The sequence below is a fragment of the Chiroxiphia lanceolata genome, chromosome 5 (assembly GCF_009829145.1).
Source record: "Chiroxiphia lanceolata isolate bChiLan1 chromosome 5, bChiLan1.pri, whole genome shotgun sequence".
Lineage (NCBI taxonomy): Eukaryota > Metazoa > Chordata > Aves > Passeriformes > Pipridae > Chiroxiphia > Chiroxiphia lanceolata.
Genome location: NC_045641.1, coordinates 6,691,232 through 6,711,812, shown reverse-complemented (window position 1 = coordinate 6,711,812; position 20,581 = coordinate 6,691,232). Strand labels below are relative to the sequence as shown.

The window sequence follows — 20,581 nt, the reverse complement described above, 5'->3', positions numbered from 1 at the left end:
CTCCCAGCAGATTTGGCTGTCCCACAAGAACTTAGTCTAATGCTATTTTCTGTGGTTTACATGGCTTCCCACACATTGTATGCCAGAAGGAAGAAGGCCTTTGAACAAAGGTTAATGGCCTTGAAGTTCCCTGTAGGAGTGACAAATCACCTGTAAATGTGGGATGAATTGAAAGATCTAAATAGAGTTAAAATAACCAGAGACGGGCTCACATTGGGCAGGGACATGGCTCAACTGACCAAGCAAACTGGCCTGGTGCAAGCCAGAACAAATAGTTCAGCTGGTAAATATTTATGTGCCAGTTTCCATCACGTAGGTGCTTTCTGCAAGTAAAGAAGGGGAAACATGAATGGCCTGCACAGGTACAGGATGGCCATGAAATCCAAGAGACAAGGTGAGATATGGGCAGAGTTTATAAGGAACACCAAAGGGAAATGGTGCCAGCCCCATCTGAAGCACCAGCTCAAGAAGATGGACAGAGAGGAACAATCCAACATTACTGAGAAGACGGTTGGAGGTACAAAGGGCCAACTCAGCCCCTCTTCTGAAGTCAAAGAGTGCAAGAGCACTGTGAGTTCCTCTGCTGTCCTACAGAGTCTCCTCACAGTGCAAACAGGCTGAGATGCATGAGGCAGCTTTACTGCAAAACCAGTGTTCTCCTTCTGCTGACTCCTGGGATGAAAACAACTCCTGTCCATTTTTCACACAGTCCTCAAGTGTTCGTTGTGTTCTGTTTGGCCAAGACACTGAAGTTTGAGGCTGTTTCTGAAGATCAGGGTTTCAGTGCAGTATTGCTGACTTCTTGTGCTCCTGTTCTCCCTGTTTCATGTTGCTGAGTCAGATTCAGATATTTGTCATGGGACATAACTCAGGCACAACCACACAAAAGCAAACACAGTGTCAGGATGTGGCAATGCAGCTGAGAAATCACACTGTCACGTGCTTATGCCTGAGCAAACCCTGGTCAGAGTGTTTCCCATGCTTTACTTTTACTTTATTACTCATGTTACTGCCTAAACAGCTCCTGAGGTAACTTTTTCGTAATAAGAATATTCCAAAGGCTTATTGAGTGTTTTCAAACCTTTGACGCAAAGGATACCAAAGAGGTCAAAATTCAACATGGAAATCCATTGCTTACTTAAATGCTGTGGTCTTGAGCAGGGCTAAGAGAAACATGTGGCTTTAGTATGATCTGAAACTGATTTCTGGCAGAGCTGAAAGTTGTGAAATGACCTTTCATAAAAGCACTACAGAAAGTGAAACAGTGAGTGAGGTGGGGTGTACAGGGACCAACCACATATCCAGGGTCCAGCCCAATTCGTACAACAGGGAAGTACGAGAAAATAGTACATGAGGCTGGATTGGGACTCAGTGCAAGAATTTTAAATCTCAGTAGGATTAAGATATTAGCCAGCCACAAACACAGCTCATAATTCAGACTTTCTGCAAAGGAGATCAGATTGCCTCAGACAGGTTTTCTAACTTTTTTTTCAAACTTTTCAATGCTCCTAAGTGTCTTGCAAGTCTAAGTCCCATCTGCAGAAGTAACCAAAGCTTTTGAGGGACCAGATCTCATGGAAGGTCACTCAGCGAGACCTCATTCCCTAACAACCAAAACGTTTTTAGAGGAATTTTCTGAGTGACTAGAGTCACCTCCTGGTGAGTGCCCAACTGGACACACCTCAGGGATGGCTCATCTTCAGGCAGGTTGAAAAGTTCCTCCATCAAAATTGAGTTATTATAAATAGTTTCAAGCTGACCAGCCCAAATCTATGATGTTTAAAATGATAAATCACTAATGGCTTACTGAGGTCTTGCTGATAACCACACACATCACTCAGGGGTTTGAAAGCATCACTTATTCTCCAGTTCAGATGATGGGGTGGGATCCATGTAGGCCAGTCCACACACCTAATTTGCAAAGAAATGAGCCACACAAGCCACCTCATCTAACCCAATTTATGTGCTACCTAAAAGCTGGGTGCCTAGTCCCAGCTCATCACCTAGACTCTTTCCATAAAAAATGGGGACAAGAGCAGTAAGCAGATAAGAAAATGGGGGACCTCCTTAGAAAAGGTTGTATTGTCAGATCTCCTTTGCAGTAACTAAACATGTAGATTGTCTTCTTATCAAAAGTGGCTTAACCAATTAGGTTAAATTATCCTAACCATCAGCTTTTAACCAGAGGACTAAAATCTCTGACAAAACTCCTGAAAAAATAAGATCTTGGACCTGGTAACAGTAATTTAATCTGTAAGGCAGAGCTTTAAAAGCTAAAGTGCTAATCCACTACTGGTCATGCACATTTTAGATATACTCTAATTTGATAAGTAATACTTTGATATTCAGTAAGAAAACTGATATTTGTTAAAGAATTTAACTATAATTACACTTTTCCCTGTTCAATGAATTTCCAAACCACATAAACAGGGATTTAGTGTCTCGGATACTACTGCTCTTTGTAGATGAAACTAAGAAAAGTTGAGATAAAAACTGAAACACAAAGAGTTGAAAGTATATCCTAAACAGGGAGATAAGACAGAAAGGACAGGAGTTTACATACTTGCAAATACTTGGGTAGCAGACATGAGTTAAGATCAGGTCTGCTTTCAGGTCAGAAGCTTGTCTGACACTTTGCATAGGGGGATCTGACTGGATCTATTTGTGGAAATGAAGTATAAATAGGCGTGGATGCTAATGACTTCTTGACAGAGCTCTGGGTGCCTTTGACATGTGATATGCAAGTAATTCTTTCCCAATAATTTAAAAGCAAAGCAGTTAAACCGAGAAAAATAATTAATTACTAACCAAAATCTTAAACAATGGTGTGTTCTACATATCTTTAAAGAAAATCACCAGGAAATGCAATGTGAGTGATGGATCTCTAACTGTTATTTAACCCTAGGTAAAATATCTGAGAGGAAAAAAGCACAAGACACAAAAAGAGGACACTTCATGGGCCAGGACTGTGGCATTTGTCTACCCCAACCCAGCTGAGGACATGTATTCATGTTCTGCCATTAGGAGGAACTACTCTTACATTGATTTGACAGCACTAGGCAGGTGCTGCAAATTGGAAGGCTGGAAACCTTTTGGATGTAGACGAACTGCTGACCACATAGGCAGAAGCCATGTCATCAGGTGTGACACTCATGGAGATCCATGTGGGGGGATCACCACAGGGGCTGGCAACAAAAATGTTCTGTGCTTGGAAAATGTTGTCTGAGCCACCTATCACACTAAAAAAAGTACAGCACTAAAGAGGAGCTGCTTCCTGTCCATAAAAAAAAAAAAAGAAAAAAAAAAGAAAAGAAATAGAACAAATATTTGAAGATGTTTGCTTTGTGAGAGAGAGGGGAAAGTCCTGTCAGCACTTCAGAATTAAGCGTCTGGGACCTCTTGAACCGTGATGAGTAAATCCTGTGTTCAGTAAGGTAACAACAGGCCTGGAGGCACTTGTGCAGCTATCAGCACCCAGACCATGAGTAATGAGAGCTCTCAAACATCTCTCAAAGCACTACAGTTTGTGTCACAGGCTCTGAGAGCTTCCTCTACAAAATAGTAAGTTTTCTTATGTAAATGGGTACGCTGAGAGGCCATATGAGATCACTCAGTGCCCAAGCACAGTCAAACTCCCTCATTTCCATCAGCAATTCAGCAAATTGTATCTGAGCTTCTCTGTGTCTGAAGACTTATTCTAGTCAGTGCCCATTCCAGAACAAAATAAAACAAGTTTGTTAAGGAGAGAAGAGCTGACAGCAAAAATTATGGAAATTGCTATCTCAGCTCAATTCCTGCTACTGCTTAGAAGAAGATTTCCAGTCTAGTGTGATTACACAAGACAGCTTACCCAGGCTGTGCAGAGAGCATCCTGACTCACATGTCTTAAAATAAAACAATGATGGGCTGATGGCTTCATGATGGGAAAGAACAGAAATCTGTTCCTTTTCCTGATGTTATCAGGATAGACTGTGTCTGTGCAGCCTGAAGATTATACCCAGAAAAAGATACCTGGGACAAATCTGTATCTCTGTGTCATAACGGCATAATCTCATACCATGGTATCATCAGAACTATGGAAACAGGTGAGATGCCAGCTGCTAAGCAAAAGGAGTCTCTGACTGCTGGAAAACATCCAGTCATTCCTGCTGGAAAAATCTCAGACAAATCTATCCCTGTGGTAGCCATTTTCACTTTCATGGATTTCATGGATACCCCAGAGATTAATTTTACTGCCTCAGCTGATGATCAGGGATTAGGGTAGGAGGCACAGGCTTGCTGGATGTCTGGTGCACAAAGTGAGCCTTTTAAAAAATTTTTGCTCAAGCAAACCCCACCATCACCTGCTGTATAATTCTCACATTCAGCTACTTTAGCTATTTTTAAAGAATGCTGGTAAACACTCTTCTCTAATCAGTAGCCTTGTACAATCATCAACAAATGGAGAGAAGAACAAAGAATAAATGATAGGAAACAATTCTATAATGTCCAGAAAGGCTTGAGGATCTAAAGAGCTTTTGCATACTGTCATCTGAGTCAGTAACTTAACATGCCTGTAAGAGAGAATTACTGAACATATCTGAGTAAATGCAGATCTTTCATTTTACTGTCTTCTATCACAGGAATCTGGAAAATGCTATCCTTTATGATTAAAGGAATACATTACATTAGGAAAAGCTGCTTGATTTTATAAGTTGCAGAATCAATAAGTTTGAGGCTATTCTTTATGTGCTCCTGATTTAGCTACAAGCAGTGTGTTTGAAAAGACTCACTTTGCAAAGGACTAAACACATGAAAGTGAATCCCACCAACCCAGAACAGGATTGCAACCCAAAGGGAAAGAACACACAAGACAACGCACCACCAAGTTCTGAAATATATCGAATATCTGTAAAATCTTATGTGCAGCATGTAGCAGCACTAGAAAACATGTGTTATTTAATTTTTAATAAAATATAACCAAACCTCTTACCGACATAGCCAGGAGTTCCACAGGCTGTGGACATCACATCTCCTTTACCCTCCATCTTTGACAATCCAAAGTCACTGATCATGATTTTTGACTCTTCATCCTGGCTGTAGTAAAGCAGGTTCTCAGGCTAGAAAGGAAATAAGCACAATGAATTTTGAATATGTAAGTTCAGTAACAACATCTGTTGACTCATGCATTGCATTTAATACAATCCTTAGTTATGTCATACACAAAAATAATTTGTTTCCCCTAAATCTGGAGTTGTTCTTACAACCTATGTGGAGATCCTCTCCTGTAGGCAAAGAATGGAAGAAACTGACACCTGAGCTTTGAATAATTTTTTTGGAATACACTTCTCCTTTGGCAGCTTAGATAAGAACTAAGGCTCATCCCTTACCTGTGAGATGTGTCTGATATATTATCATATCAGAGTGATAACACAGAAGGATTCATTTGAAATCAAGTAAATATGGTAAATCCAGGCAGTGTAGTGAAATTTTTTATACAGCATTGGAAAAAAGAAAAAGGAAACCAGTATGTATTAGAGAATTTTTGTATCTTTTCCACTGGAAAAAAACTTTTGAGAGAGGAAATGCCTTTACAGTTAACAGACTTGCAGCAAGGATGTTTTTGCTAGAGCTGATTAGGAAAAAATGCTATAGCACTAAGCACAGTAACTTGTTTATGCTGAGGGAAAGCACAAATCACTCCACAAAGCCCTGTGACTTTTTATACCACTGTCAGGTGGGTTGGAGAGTCCAACTATCCTCCATCTGCTCCTGCATAGTCCTGCATCCATGTGTTCTGACTGTGCTATTGCTGTACAGTAGAGCTCTTTCTAGGTGCTGTGAGAGTTCACTTTTTTCCCTACTTAATATCTGGGCTCACAAAAACCTCCAGCACCTGCTGGCACTCAGACAGCCTGGTGGCAACGGGCCCTCGACCTTGGGAGTCTTCACCTATAAAAGTGATGGGAACCCAATGTTTCAAAATAACCTTGGTGTAGTCTTTTGCCCAGAAACTGGTACAAATTCCAACCCTCAGCCTGCTGTGTGCTCCAGGAAATGGTGAGAAGCAGCTGTGGACACACAACATCCTCAAATTCCTTGGGAAACATCCAAGCTCAGATTTGCAAGGAGGAGCAACTGCACTGCAGCAGCACCAGCATCTGTCCTCCATTCTTCATGTGCTCTGGGGAAAGAGGGGTTGGAGAAGTGCCGGAGGGTGACGTCCCCTCCACCCTATTCTGAGGTTCCCCTTCAGCTTCAAGGGGAGGTTAAAGCATTTTATGGCTCCCAAGCCCCAGCATAAAGTGCTGGCTTTATCCATGGGACACAATGGCCATGAGAGGATCTACAAGGTACATCCACAGCTGTGAGGCAGCTGGGCTGAGATATAAAGGGAAACAGTTTGCTTGTCAAAATAAATATGAAGTTTTACCATTTACGTTTCTTTCTCATGATAACTCACAAGTCTAGTGCTTTAACTGGCCATTACAATGCTGACATTGTTTTAAGGCTCACAGTTTTATGCCATGTTCTACCCTTGGTTGGAGTCACCCCTGATTCTTACTTGTCCACTTCTGATCTGCTGAGGGGTTGGTAGAGCTGGTATTAAGGGAAGACAATTATTTCCTATCAATTTTTGCTAACTCAGCTCAGGTTCCCACTTATTCATATTTAGGAAGGCCAAGAAATCCATCCATATGAAACTTAAGCTTGTTTAAAAGAATTCTGATTCTCCAAGATGGTTAATTCAAAAAGCATTAACAAGGTGACTCTGCACCAAGTGAAGCTGCTTGAGCCTTCCAGTCCTTTTGTGCATCTCAGACTTCCCTGGACTTCATCTGCTGCCATCTCTTCTGCTGTTGCATTACTTAGATTAGAGACTTGGGACCCAGACCTGCTTTTCCCAAATACAACAAATACTATTTTGGTATCTGAATAACACATAATTACAATTAATAATTGTTATGGATGTTTCATGGGTTGTATTTTTGTAGAGTAGATTCTTTCCCAGAGTTTCATTTTGGGGATCATAATTTGAAACTTACGCTTATCTCGGTATTTTGAGATCATTAAAAGCCTTATTATATCCCTGTTTTTCTCATCATGGTATGTTTGTGCTAACAGAAATTCACAGCAGGTGCCTTCATATACTGTATTTTCTGAGTCATTTTAACAAATGATACAGTACTGACAAAGACTTACAAACAAAAAAAGAAAAAGAGCTTGTCTTTCCTCCCAAATACCACTGGAGAAGGTTGGTTTGATTTAAATTCAGCATGGCCTTATGTAAGTTCTGAAAGTAATTTGTATGTGAATCCACTTCGTAATCACCAGATCTCATATGTTATTACAGGAACTTTAAAAGAAGATTATTTTTTAAAAAGTGAGAGCTACAACATGCTTTAGATTATAAAGACAAGAATTATGAAGATGGGCATATCAAGAGCTTGTACAATGGAGTATCTGAATTAGGAGGACTCAGACCTGCCTCTGAAAATTTTGGTGGCAGAAAGAAGTCTGAAGTTATTTCCTAAAATCTGAACTTGGGACCAAGCTGGTCATGTTAAAATACTAAACAATACTTCCATACTGGAATGACGTGGAACTCTAAAAAATATGATAATATTTATATGTACATAACAGCAGGAAATGAACAGGAACTGAGGGCAGTATGTGAAGACTGCAGGAGATGGAAGCCTAACCAGTGCCTCCTTAGAGAAAATCCATTCTCTGGGACGACACCAGAGAGGAAACATTATTTGAGGGTATCACTGTGTATCTTCCTTTAGTGGATTCCAAGTTTTGTCTTAAAAATGTACCAAACCAATACTTAAAAAAAAAATATTTCTACTTTCTATTATTCTACTCTACCTGTTGAAGTGAACATCACAGGATGCTCACTTCTGGTAGAGGTATTTCTCTTGCAGAAACAAGGTGCAAAAAAGCTTGCAATCCTGCGGGAATGGTCCACACACAGCTAAAAGATTCCCATCTGGAGTCAAAGATTGGCAGAAGGAAATGGCTGCACTGAGGTTGTCACAAGGGAACGTCATGTCTGGCTGTCTTGGGCACTGCTGCACCTTGGAGAACACCAGTTCTGGTGGTTACACCAGTAATGGGCTGCATTTCTGCCCCAGTGCTTTGCATTTGGGGGCAAGTCTGTCATCTATTATTTTACAGCACACAGCACTTCACATCAACACTAATTTTTGAGACAATAAAAAGCAAATAAATAATATTTCTCGTAACCACAGTTTCTCATCCATCTGAATGCACAACAAGGTCACATTCCCAGCACTACAACCTTTGCTAAGAGGAGTAGTTAAAAATTCCAAACATGCAGTTTAATATTAGATTATATTCAAAGAAGGAATTTAAAAATACATTTAATAAAACCTTGTATTTAAGAAATAAAAAAAGAAAAAAAATCTCTTCCTTGTGGCTCTTGGCTCTAATAATTTTCATTAAGCCTTTATATAATATGACCTGTTTAGCCAAATTCTATTCTCTGTACCGGGGGAAAATTCAAACTCTGCATCAACATCCAAGGAAAATCCTGTTTGGAGCATCCCTCCAAAGCACCACCAGAGGTGTTTTTCTGATCACTGAATTTTTAGTTTCTGGCAGTAGACTTTGGTAGAATTAACCAGCTCAGGAACCGAATATACAGTTTGCTTTTGCAATTTCTATCTTTTTCTACTATTTCCTGCTAATTTGTTATTTAAGATACTAAACATGGGGTGGTTTAGCTGCATGCTATGAAATCCAAGCCTTTCTGCTTGTCTTAATGACAGTTTAAGATACTGGAAGGAAATGATAAAAAACCAATGTTTAGGGTTTTTTTTTTACCAGAAAAGCTGAGAGGTTGTGATGTGACAGTATGGTACAGCTGAAAGGAAAATTATCTAAATATCACATCATCACACAACTGTCCTTAGAAGAACCCTTGCTGTTAAGAGTGTCTCCAAAAACACTAGTCCAAATACCATGATAGTAAATCACTCTACTTTTCCATGCTATTTATTGTTACTAATTATTTTTAAGTCAAAGTAAATACAGCACAGCAAACCTGCAAGACACTTTACAGCAGTAAACACATCCCGACTGAGGTGAGTTTTCTGCCTTAATGCACCAATTCAGATCTTAACGAGTGGCTTTTCCCCACATCACATGGGAAATTCCCATTGTAACAAGTGATTGCAACGTCCTCATTAAAAACAATTACCTGGGGAGGCTTCAAAGCATCTCTGCTACGGTAAAACCTCACTGAAACAGCCAATCCCAGGGCACAAATGTTAGACTCACACAGTTATGAAACCTTTGCTAACACTGCCCAGGGACTGAGAGATGCTGTGGCCATACCTTGAGGTCCCTGTGCACGATGCCCATCCGGTGCAGGTAGTACACAGCATCCAGGACCTGCCGGATCAGGGTGCTGGCATCCTTCTCCGTGTAGAACCCTTTCTCGACGATGCGGTCAAACAGCTCTCCCCCCGACACTCTGGAAAACACGATGGGAAGCACAAGTGTGAGGATGTGCTCTGTAATGTCCTTTGTACCTCACTAAAGGATGGTCAAGGCCACGCATCAGCCACAGGCAGTCAGAGCACACGTCTGTCTTCAGCTCTGGGGGCTCCTCCGCTGTGTCCCAAGGAGGGCCACAGGGATGGTGAAGGGTCTGGAGGGGAAGCTGTACGAGGAGCAACTGAGGTCACTTGGTTTGTTAAGCCTGGAGAAGAGGAAACTGAGAGGAAATCTCATCACAGTCTTCAACATCCTCATGACAGGAAGCAGAGGGGTAAGTATTGATGCCTTCACTCTCACGACAGTGACAGGACTTGAGGAAACAGCATGAAGTTTAGTCAGGGGAGGTTTAAGTTAGATATTCATAAAAGGTTTTTCACCTAGAAGGTGGTTGAGCACTGGAACAGGCTCCCCAGGGAAGTGGTCATAGAACCAAGCCTGTCTGAGTTCAAGAAGCATTTGGACAATGGTCTCAGGCACATGGTGTGACTCTTGGGGTGTCCTGCACTCGATGATCCTGATGAGTACCTTTCAACTCAGCATGTTTTATGATTCTATGATTTGGGTTTGATTTTCTCATAGTCCAAGGACTGGTCAGGTTATGATGGAAAATCAAATCCATCACATATCAGGGAGTGGTCAAATACTCACTAGCACTTGCAGAGGGAATCACAACCCTACCCCAGCAAGAGCCAGGGGAGCAGACACCGGTTTCCTTGCTGTCCCACCCTAGTGAACTTTGCATAGGTGAATTTGGTCTGGTGCTGACCCACCCAGGCCCACTGAGGCTCCAAGGCTCCTCTTAGTATGATCCCTTGGGGTTCACTTCTCACTCCACTGTCCAAGGCTTGGGTTTTGCCCTGGAGAAATGGTCCCATTCTCCTTTCCCCACTGGCAAGTGAAACACATCCAAGAGTTGCTGCCAGAACCTATAGAACATTAGTTTATTAAAGTAGTCTGCATCTCTGACAATTCCAAATGCTCTTAGAGGTCCTCTCACTTACTCATACATTTATGTTCATCTATCAACAGACACAAACTCTTTAGGCAGAGCACGGACTCTGCCCGGCACTGGTTATTGATGAGAAGACAGTTATTGATGAGTAGTGCAGATTATGAGTGCTATTAATCAACAGATGACACAAATAAGGAAAGGATTCCACAACTCAAAGAGGAAAGAAAAATAAAACCTTGACATCTCACTATTTAATGACTGCTATATTACACTTTTTCTCTGCCTTGCTAGAAATAACACGCTCGGAACCCAATTTTGAATAAAGGATGGACACATTAAAACTCCCTGGAGGAGTATCTGGGAAAACAAAAGAGGAAAAAAATGTCTGAGTAATTGAAATAATAAAACTGTCAGCAAAAAACTGTTCTACTAGGGTAAATAAAAGATTTTCCTTTTAACAAGCAAAACCTATTAAAAAATAAAATGTATGCGATATGTTTCTTCAGCAAGCTGCACCACTTAGCATATCATAAATAGCACAGTAAAACTTTCTTTAAAAACAAACCTAATAAAGGGAAAATAACAAATGATTACAGTCATTAAATACATATGGACTGGGAGCTTGCCATTACATGAACACTAGGTAATTCAGCCACTCCAGGCAATAATCTGTTTGAATAATGCCATGAAGTCACTTCCTATGGAAGTTTGGAACCTAAATGGGAGAGAATGCTACCACTAAAAATGAATACATTCAACTTGGAAAATGAAAAGGAACATTAGAAGGAAAAAAAAAAAGAAACCAGATAATCCTCCTATTAAGTGCTAGGCAAACAAACCAAATAGCTTGCTAAAATATTGGCACTGAATTGAAACTACAGGAAAGGTGAAACTCACCCAGCATCTGAAGTCCACCAGCAGCCTGAATTAAATCCCTTTCTTTCCTAGTTTCTCACAACAGGAGCTGCATTTCTCACCTATACATATATATATATACACACGTATATATGTATGCACAGTGTTGCTCCAAGCCCCTGCCTGACCCATCGTGTGCTTTGCCAAGGGAAAACAGACACACCTCAACCTCACTATTCACTGAAGGCAGATACAATTTTATCAAATCTGGCTCCTATTAGCTGATTGTCTTTTTATATTTCTGCTGCAGTCCTTTTTTTTTTTTTTTTCCTGTGGATTGATTGCACTGAAAATTGAGCCCACACAGTAATTAATATGATGGAATACAGCACAATTCCCCATGAAAATGCAGTGCATACTGTTTTGCAGTTTCATACAGTTATTTTTGTTATGTTCAAGCCATAAACTGCTTTAGTAGATATTCATTTACAGCACTTGCTTTCCTGAACAAGGAAACTCTCCTTCGATCTTTACAGAGAGTATACTTCCACAAAACTTTTTCATTAAACTGAGGGAACTTCCCTCCATGCCAGCTCATTCCCCATCCCCCTTAAGCCTCATTCTTTAATTGAAAGCTTTTCTTAGTCAGATTTAGTCCAGTGGATCTACTGTACCCAGGCTCAATCTGTTTATAATTTTATTTCAACACACGGAAAATATTTGCAACCTCTTAAATGATGCACTGCAAAGCAGAGCTGAATCCAAGCACTCAAGAGGAACAGCCAGTATATTTGCAGCCACTTGCTTATTCAGAGTGTTGACAGAATCCCAGGTATATGCACAGAGTCAAGGGACCCGTGCTCCTATTTATTTGTGTGGTGACTCAGTGTTATGGTACAGGAGGATTTGCATTACATGTTTGCACTCATCTATAGTGTCTCCCGGCTGTGGGCAAGATTTCTGGCTGAGGTTCACCTCCCCGGGATGCTCTTCAACTCAGCACCCAAGGCCATGGCTACTTTCCACATGGAGCTTATGTCCATATGGCTTTTCTCCTCCAAAATAGGGTTAACTCAACCGTAATGTCATTGGGAATGCTGCTACAGTGCCCAAGGTCTGACATAAGTCAGTGTTGTTACAGGAGTAAACCAGCAAAGGCAGCTGTGGGAGAGCATCTGAGCTCTAAACTCATGTGGAGATATGGCCTGTTGCTGGTCTTGATCCTGACCTCCTCTACCCTGCTGAGATGGGACCTGGCATCTGCACTGAACAGACCTGGGCACTCACAAAGCGCTGCTGCCATTTGTTTGTTCCAGCCTTTAATATCCTGGGATAACTATTTTCTTTTTAATGGCAGCACCAGCTTTGCCCTCTCTACAGCAATTCCGAGGCACAGTTGAAACTGCAGGCAGTAAGAGCAGAATTGGGTCTTTGTCTTAAAGAAATTTAAGACAAAATTTTCTGTCCAGAAAGAGAGGGTAGGGGGTTTTCTCATTAGTGGAAGAGGACTGCTCCTGTTTTGCAGTTGGCACTGGCTCATGGAGCTGGACTCACAAACAACAGCAAAAGTAAGCTTTTTCCCTGGTTGATTTCAGTCTTGGTTCCCCACAAAGAAAAAGGAGGACTAGGCAAGTTACCTGAAAAGCATTTAACCTTGGAGCAGCTCAAGTGTCATGCTGTGATCCAGAGTAGCATTAGCTCTTCCCAGAGACTCAGTGCCGGCCAAAACTCAGTAAAGTGGCCACAACTGCATCTTCTGTACAGATGCCTGTGTGGACTGCCTGGATGGAGCCTGTGTGGTTCCATCCCTTGGTCCTTGCTCAGCCACCAAAACAGTGGGTCTCCCCTGTTCATCAAGCATCATGGGGAAAGCCCAGCACTTGGAGAAGGGCTTCAGCTGGGAGTTCACATCACACGTGGACACCCCAGCATATGCCCCACCTGGCTCCAGCAATACAGGAAACAATTTAAAAACAATGACCAGAAGATTCATTTAGTTTAGAATAAAAGAAATCCCAAACCGAGCTATAAATATGAATACTTTTCGCTTCTACTACACCTTTTACCTGAGGCTACATGCCTTTACTACATATCATTGACTATCCACATGAGGAAAGCCAGAATAGACATTATTTCCATTTTTTCACTGCAGAAAATAGAGACAGTAACTTTCAGACTTGATCCTTTGAAACAGCCAGGACATACAATAATGTCCTCTTCCATGAGCCCTTACTCCACTAAGAATCACAGAATTGTTTAGATTGGAAAAGACCCTTAAGATCATCAAGTCCAATCGTTTACCAAGCACTGCCAAGCCCACCACTAAACCATGTCCCCAGGTGCCACATCTACGCATCTTTTCAAAACCTCCAGGAAGGGTGACTCTGCCACTGCCCTGGGCAGCCTGTGCCAGGGCTTGACAACTCTTCTGGTGAAGAAATTGTTCCTAACATCCAATTTAAACCTCCCCTGGCACAACTTGAGGCCACTTCCTCTTGTCCTATTGCTTGTTACTTGGAACAAGAGACCAATCCTTACCTCACTACAACCTCCTGTCAAGGAGTTGTAGAGAGTGACAAAGTTCTCCCTGAGCCTCCTTTTCTCCAGGCTGAACACTCCCAGCTCCCTCAGATGCTCCTCATCGGACGTGTTCTCCAGACCCTTCCCCAGATCCGTTGCCCTTCTCTGGACACACTCCAGGACCTCAATGTGTGTCTTGTAGTGAGGGCCCCAAAACTGACCCCAGGATTCGAGGTGTGTCCCCAAGTGCTGAGCACAGAGGGACAATTATTGTCCTACTCCGGCTGGACACGTTATTGCTGATACAAGCAAAATGCACTGCCACCAGCACCCAGATTGAAGAGGGGCAGTAGGACACAACTTGACCACATGATAACAGAGACATTATCTGCAATTCTGGTGGGGAAACACAGATTGCACTCTGTTTCCAGGGTTGCCAGAGATAAAAGCTTCCAGATCTAATGTTTCATTAAGGAGACTTCATGTATTGATCAAATGATCAGATCATGCAGATCTCTCAGAGGATCTAGCCTGGTGCTGGTGTTTGCAATAAATTCCTACAGCTCTCTAGTCTGGGGGCAGCTATAGAAGGTTTGTCCAGCTCTCATGAGGATGAACATGGAAACAGAGACAGATGTTAAAAACAGAATTCATGTCCCTCGTTATATTTTTAATCTTTTATTTTCCTGGCGGGATTTGGGGATTTTGCTTCTTGTTTCTTCCCAGTTTGATGTTTAAATGCAGATCTAAACCTCCAGCAAAAGCTGCCACACTGAGTGTCTCAGTTTAGGACAGGTTTTAAAAAACTTCAAAATGACAGTGGCTCTGTGTACATAGGTGAGATACCTCATTATTTGGTCTCTAAGTGTGTACACTGCTGGCTGAACCCTTCTCAGACAGTAAAAAAGGACCCTGAAAGACCTTGCAATGCTCATTAGAGGCAAAGGAGAGGGCACTCTAACACTGTCCTAGTAATTACTCAGGCTCAGTTCAAGTCCTTGTCACTACACACTTTTCATGTTTTTGGAATTTCTAATTTACAGACATAACTTGGGAGAGATGAAGAAACATTTCAGCATTACTATTACACCTTCACTTTACATTAGCCCATTTCACCATCAGTTAAAGAACCATACTGACAAACAAAAAGAAAACCTGTTGCAGGTAAGGAAAAAGGATGTTATAAACCTTTTTCTGAAGCGTCTGATTCATTTGCAGCACCACAAGGAAAGCAGAACGTGCAGAGTTTCAAAGAAATACTTTGAAGAAAAATGAGCACCAAACAAAAACTCCCTTGCAATTTAAGGCTCCTAAACTCATAAACATAAGGCAAGAGCCAATCCCTCTGAATTTCTGGTGTTTTTGCCAGCAGTGTGAAACCTGAACCAGCACACTGCAGGTCACACTAGCAGGTACCTGCCAGACTGCCACCTCAGCGGGGCTGCCTGGTGGGGGCATCCCTACATATGTTAGCCTTCAGGTGAATTAATACATGAATAAAAGAACAAATAAATGCTGGAACTAAAAATATGTTAGTCATATTAATGTATTCATGTTACCCTTTCTTTCTCTTGGGGGGACCATCTGTGTGTACAGATAAATCCTCTCATTTATTCACCCCTGCATCCCCTTCTGTTATCAAGTGTAGGAGCCTTTCTGCTTGTTTTAGAAGCTTGAAAAATAACACCCTTTGAAATATCACTTTGACTTCTTTGCCATTTGGCAAAACATTGATGTTTTTCTTCTCCGTCTCTTTTGTAGTACAGGCTGGAATTGCTCTGGATCATTTACTGCTTGACAGTTTAATTGCTTTTTATCAAGAGTCTTATTGATGAACTCATCAGTGGCGGATTTACATGAAGAATCCCAACAAAGCTATTCAGAGCTTGTTGGCTTTTCCCTCCAGAATCACATTAAGTACAGCTGAAGCTTCACTGCATTTAAAGTCATGGTCCATTCTCCACTGGACAAATCACCAATACATCATGTTGGGTTAGAACAACCACCATTGAAACACAGACATGTCCCTACCTAGGGACTCACTGCTTAAACATGCAGATTAGGGATGCCTAATGAAAAGAGGACTGATTTCAGAAATTTGGAGCAGTAGGCCTTCCAGGACAATATGAAAAGTAAATATGAGCATTACCCTGTAACTGAGAACAGCTTATCGATCAGAAGTTACACATTCACAGTTTCCTACAATATAAATCAGAAAATGCACAGAACTCAGCATGAAGCTGAAGTGTGAGGGGAGATAAGAGACACTGAAGGGACTACTCCTGGGAAGCTCTGGCTTTGAGCATTACTTTTCTCTAATGAAGGAATTCTTATTAATACAAATATTTCCGTTTTTAAAATGTATTTTGTTTTTAATGGAGGGCTTTTCTGTTTGGCTTTAAACTTCCTCTGCATTGTGAAAATGCATGAGAACCAGAAAGCAAACCTGAACAGCATGCTATTTAAAAGGAAAGAGAAATTGGCTTCCCTCATCTCATTGTTCAAATGAAGTAACACATTAAAAGAAAATAAGTAAACAGATTAATAGATTTTGAGACCCAGAAAGGAACATTATGATTATTCAGTCTGACCTCTTGCAAATAAAAGTACGTGATTAAAATTCTCCTTGTACCAATAATCTAAGGTGTTAATCAGGCAGGGACAGATATTGCTATGGAATTGCTGTATGGTCTAGAGAGACTTGCCTTATTTGCTGTATATCTCACAAAACTGCCCTGGCTTTCTCATTTGCAGCACATCATAAAATATCCAACTTGAATAAGGAGAGGACTTTTCTTGTTATTGTAGCTTTAAATCACCCAGCTTAAAATCTGATGGTAACATAAGTATGTGCTCCAAGGCCACCAAAGAAAGAACATGAGATTAGTTTTGGTTTATTTTTCTAGAACACAGGTGTGTGCATACGGCAGAGAGGGACGGGTGGATGTTAGCACCCTCTCCTTTGACAGTGCTGTTCAATCACTGAGTCACAGAATCATTCAGGTTTGAAAAGACCTCCAGGATTATCAAGTCCAACCTTTAACCAAACACCACCATGCCCACTAGAACATACTGTGAAGTGCTACATCTACTCAGTTTTTACACCCTTCAAGCGATGGTTACTCTACCACTTCCCCGGGCAACCAGTTCCAATGCTTAACAACTCTTTGAGAGAAAAAAATTTTCCTGATATCCAACCTGAACCTCCCCTGGTGCAACTTGAGGCCGTTTCCTCTCGTCCTATTGATAGTTTCCTGAGAGAAGAGAGCGAGTCCCACCCAGCTATAACCTCCTTTCAAGCAGTTGTAGAGAAAATGCAAAGCAAGATTGCTGTGGCATTTATTCTGGGGGTCTGATGGTTCTTCAGCCCTTCATCTCTCCTCTGATGGTGTCTGCACCAAAGGGTTGCTCCCCACCCTGAGGGGCTGTTTTTGGAAAAAACTGGGCAAAAATGGTGCGGTCATTTTTCTGAACCGAACTGAGCAAACTAAAACACTTTTTTCCCCTGCATTAGAAGTTTCATGTGACATTTGCTGAGCAGCTGTAGTGAGGTTGTGTTTTGGAGAACAGATCTCTGTTTCCACTGGGACAAGACTGTTAAGTCTCTGGAAAGCTCAGCTCAGGGATGTAATGTAGTTTGGCAGTTCAAATCTTTGGAGACAACATTTTCCTTCACAGAATCTCTACTGCAGGGATCTTTTGAGGTCCATGATTCTTCAAGGTCAACACTGTCTTGTTTTATTCAACATTTTATTCCATCTTCAAAGATCCGACATTATATTCAAAATTTTCCCTGGTCCCATCAGCTGTAAAAAGTGTGACAGAACTAACAGGAACCAAGTCACAAAGGACATCAGGTTTTCAAGTCTGTTGTGATTACACCTTTCTGACTGACAGCTTATGACAGCCCTCCAAAGAGGTGGTAAATGCCCCATCCCTGGAAACATAAAAGGTCAGCTTAGATGAGGCTCTGAGCAACCAGATCTAGTTGCTCATTGCAGGGGGAGTTGGACCAGGTGGCCTTAAAGGTCCTTTCCAACCCAAATTATTCTATGCTTCTATGACATAAAGGTTGGTGCTTCAGCCTGTTTTTCTTCATGGCTCTGCATTAAATGAAAAGGCAAAGCTGAAGCTTAGCAATGGTGACTTTCACTTGTGACCTCTTGCTTGTTGTGTGGGCATATATATATATATCTATCTATCTCTATATATGTGATTTTGTTGTGTCAACCTTTTTCACTTTGCTTCTAGAAAATGGAAAAGTACAGCTCTGTAGACAAACCACCACTCAAAATACATTTTCCAGTATCTGAGGGCTGGAACAACGTCTTTCCTAACTGCTCTCTTATTCTTCCACCTCTCCATAAAATAAACGGATGGTTAAAATCTGGAGGAGATTCCTCACCTGACAGCAATTTAAAACTAGGTCATGTTTCAGCACTAATAGGTTTGGTTTATTTTCCTTTTGACTTGTTTTCCAACGGAAACCAACCTCGATGTCCTGCCAGCACTAACTGGGAAGAACAGACCTAAAAATAATGAAAACCGATGCAACTGAAAACAGACACTGTAAATTATGCAATGTATAGTAAACAATTTTGAAATATTAGATGAATGCAGCACTAGGAATTGTCCTAAATAACAAAAATTAGCACAGAAAACTACAGTAAAGTCACTCCCAGTTGGAGCTCAAACAGCCCAGATTTTCTGTGAATTACATTTAACAGAAATTTGGGGTTGTGTGTATATTCCTTTTTTTGAGACCGACTTGCTTTCCACTTGCTTTCCCTCAAGTAAGTTTGCAGGCAGATGTCACCACAGAAATAGCTGCTGTAAAGATAATATTGAGTAATACTTACCTCAGTGCAAAAGAGCTTTTGAAGCTCCTTATACCCCCTGTATCTCACATAAATTCTACCTTTTTTTTTTTAGCTTTTCTCTGGGATTTACAACATTGAGCCATCCCTTTGTCCTGGACAAACACAACCCTGGAAAATTTATTATGAACTAAAAAGAAAGAAGTGCAGTCAACTGGTCAAAGTATGTTGTTGCAAAAATCAGCTTGCCAGGCAGTTTGTAGAAACAATAAATTGGGAGCTAAATATTAAAATCAAACAGACCAATTTAAGTCTAAATTATATATGTATCTTGTTTTATCAAACATCTACAAAAACTATAGATACATTTAAAACACCATTAATATGCTCTCTAAAGTGTCAAGAAACTTGAAGAGAATTGATAACCACAAAATTCTACTTCCTTATAATCAAGTATTTCTTATGAAATCTGCAAGTAACTTAAGTAAGTACATGAAAAACCCATTTTATTGTATATACACAATTTTAGGATATACAGTTCCTATAAAAATCAGGAAATATATGTTGGAGTTGAAATACATGTTGGAGTTGTCAAGGACAGTTCCCTGAAATACTCTGTGGTCATGAAAAATCCAGCAGAAGGTTTAGGAGAAAACTGAGTGCAAAGTAGAAAATAATTTCTCTTTCTAAACATCCATGGAACACTCACAGTTTCAATATTTTTGACGAAGTTCATCTCATCAAATCTTGCAAGCCTAGAGAATGAGCTCCCATATGAGACATGCCACAGTCATCTCCTCCAGCCAGCACAGGGAAACATTTCTAGAGTGTGATGCTGCCCTTGGCAGCATCACTTTAAGGCGTGGGGAGCAGAAATGTCCATTTCTGTGTTCATTTGAACAAATCCCACCTTGATGATCTTTATGGAAAGAGTCCAGAAGATGCTTTGGTCAAAAGCAAAACCCAAACTGGGGAAGTACAGAGAAGAAAAGCAACCAGGACCAGAGAACTTCTCCATGAGAAGAGAGAACACATTTTACAATGAAAAGAGATGAGACAGGAGATCTGAAAGCACTCTACAAAATCATAGATTCACACAGACACAGAGTCATTATGGCTGGAAAAGACCTCTAAGATCATCGAGTCCGACCGTTAATCCAGCACTGCCAAGTCCACCACTAAACCATTCATGAAAAGGATGGAGCATGGGCAAGGGAAATATAAAGAATTATTTCACATCACAGATGAGAAATGGGGGACCTAACGGAATTAGCAGGTGGTGGATTTAAGACAAAAGCCTTTGTCATCTGAGGAGCAATCCTGGAACAGATGAATCTTTGGTATGACCCAATAAAACTGTGCTCATGTTCTTATGTTTGTGCTCATCAAATTAATTATTGAATTATTCACTCGACTCTGGTCTGAATGTGCATACCTACATTAAGGGAGTCTTTTGATTCATTCATTTAAAATCAAATATGACAGATTCATAGATTTTAAAGCCATTACGATAATCTAATCTGACCCCAGACAAAACAAAGATGGTACAATTTTTGCCTCCAATCCATAGCTCCTAGTTGGACAAAAGACTATCATTTAGCAGTGTAGCCAGGCTTGACTTGGAAGATACCAGTAATCCCTTGTCTGCTTTGTTCAGTAGTTAATTACACACACTGACTAATTACATTGAGGTTTTTTCCGATGATAATTTCTGATGTCCTGTCACTGGAATATTTTAACACTGTCTGCAGACTCTTTAGCTATATTAAAGCAACTTTATTCTATTTAGGTTTTGGTAACCTCATTTTTCCCACTTCTATCTGAAGTTGCTCTCATAAAATAATATTGTATTCAACAGCCACCTGTGGAGGTATCCTTTGTGAAGAGCCAGCTAGAAGTTGAGTGTAGATATGGTGATGCTCATTTCCAG

General features: G+C 40.9%; 1 protein-coding gene across 1 annotated transcript in view; it reads right to left on the bottom strand.

Moving 5' to 3' along the window:
• Window positions 1–20,581, bottom strand: part of CAMK1D (calcium/calmodulin dependent protein kinase ID) — a 212,595-nt gene that overhangs the window by 30,758 nt on the left and 161,256 nt on the right. The window contains 2 exon segments of the mRNA XM_032688446.1: window positions 4,973–5,099; window positions 9,343–9,481. Of these exon segments, the coding sequence (XP_032544337.1) occupies window positions 4,973–5,099; window positions 9,343–9,481 (266 nt within the window).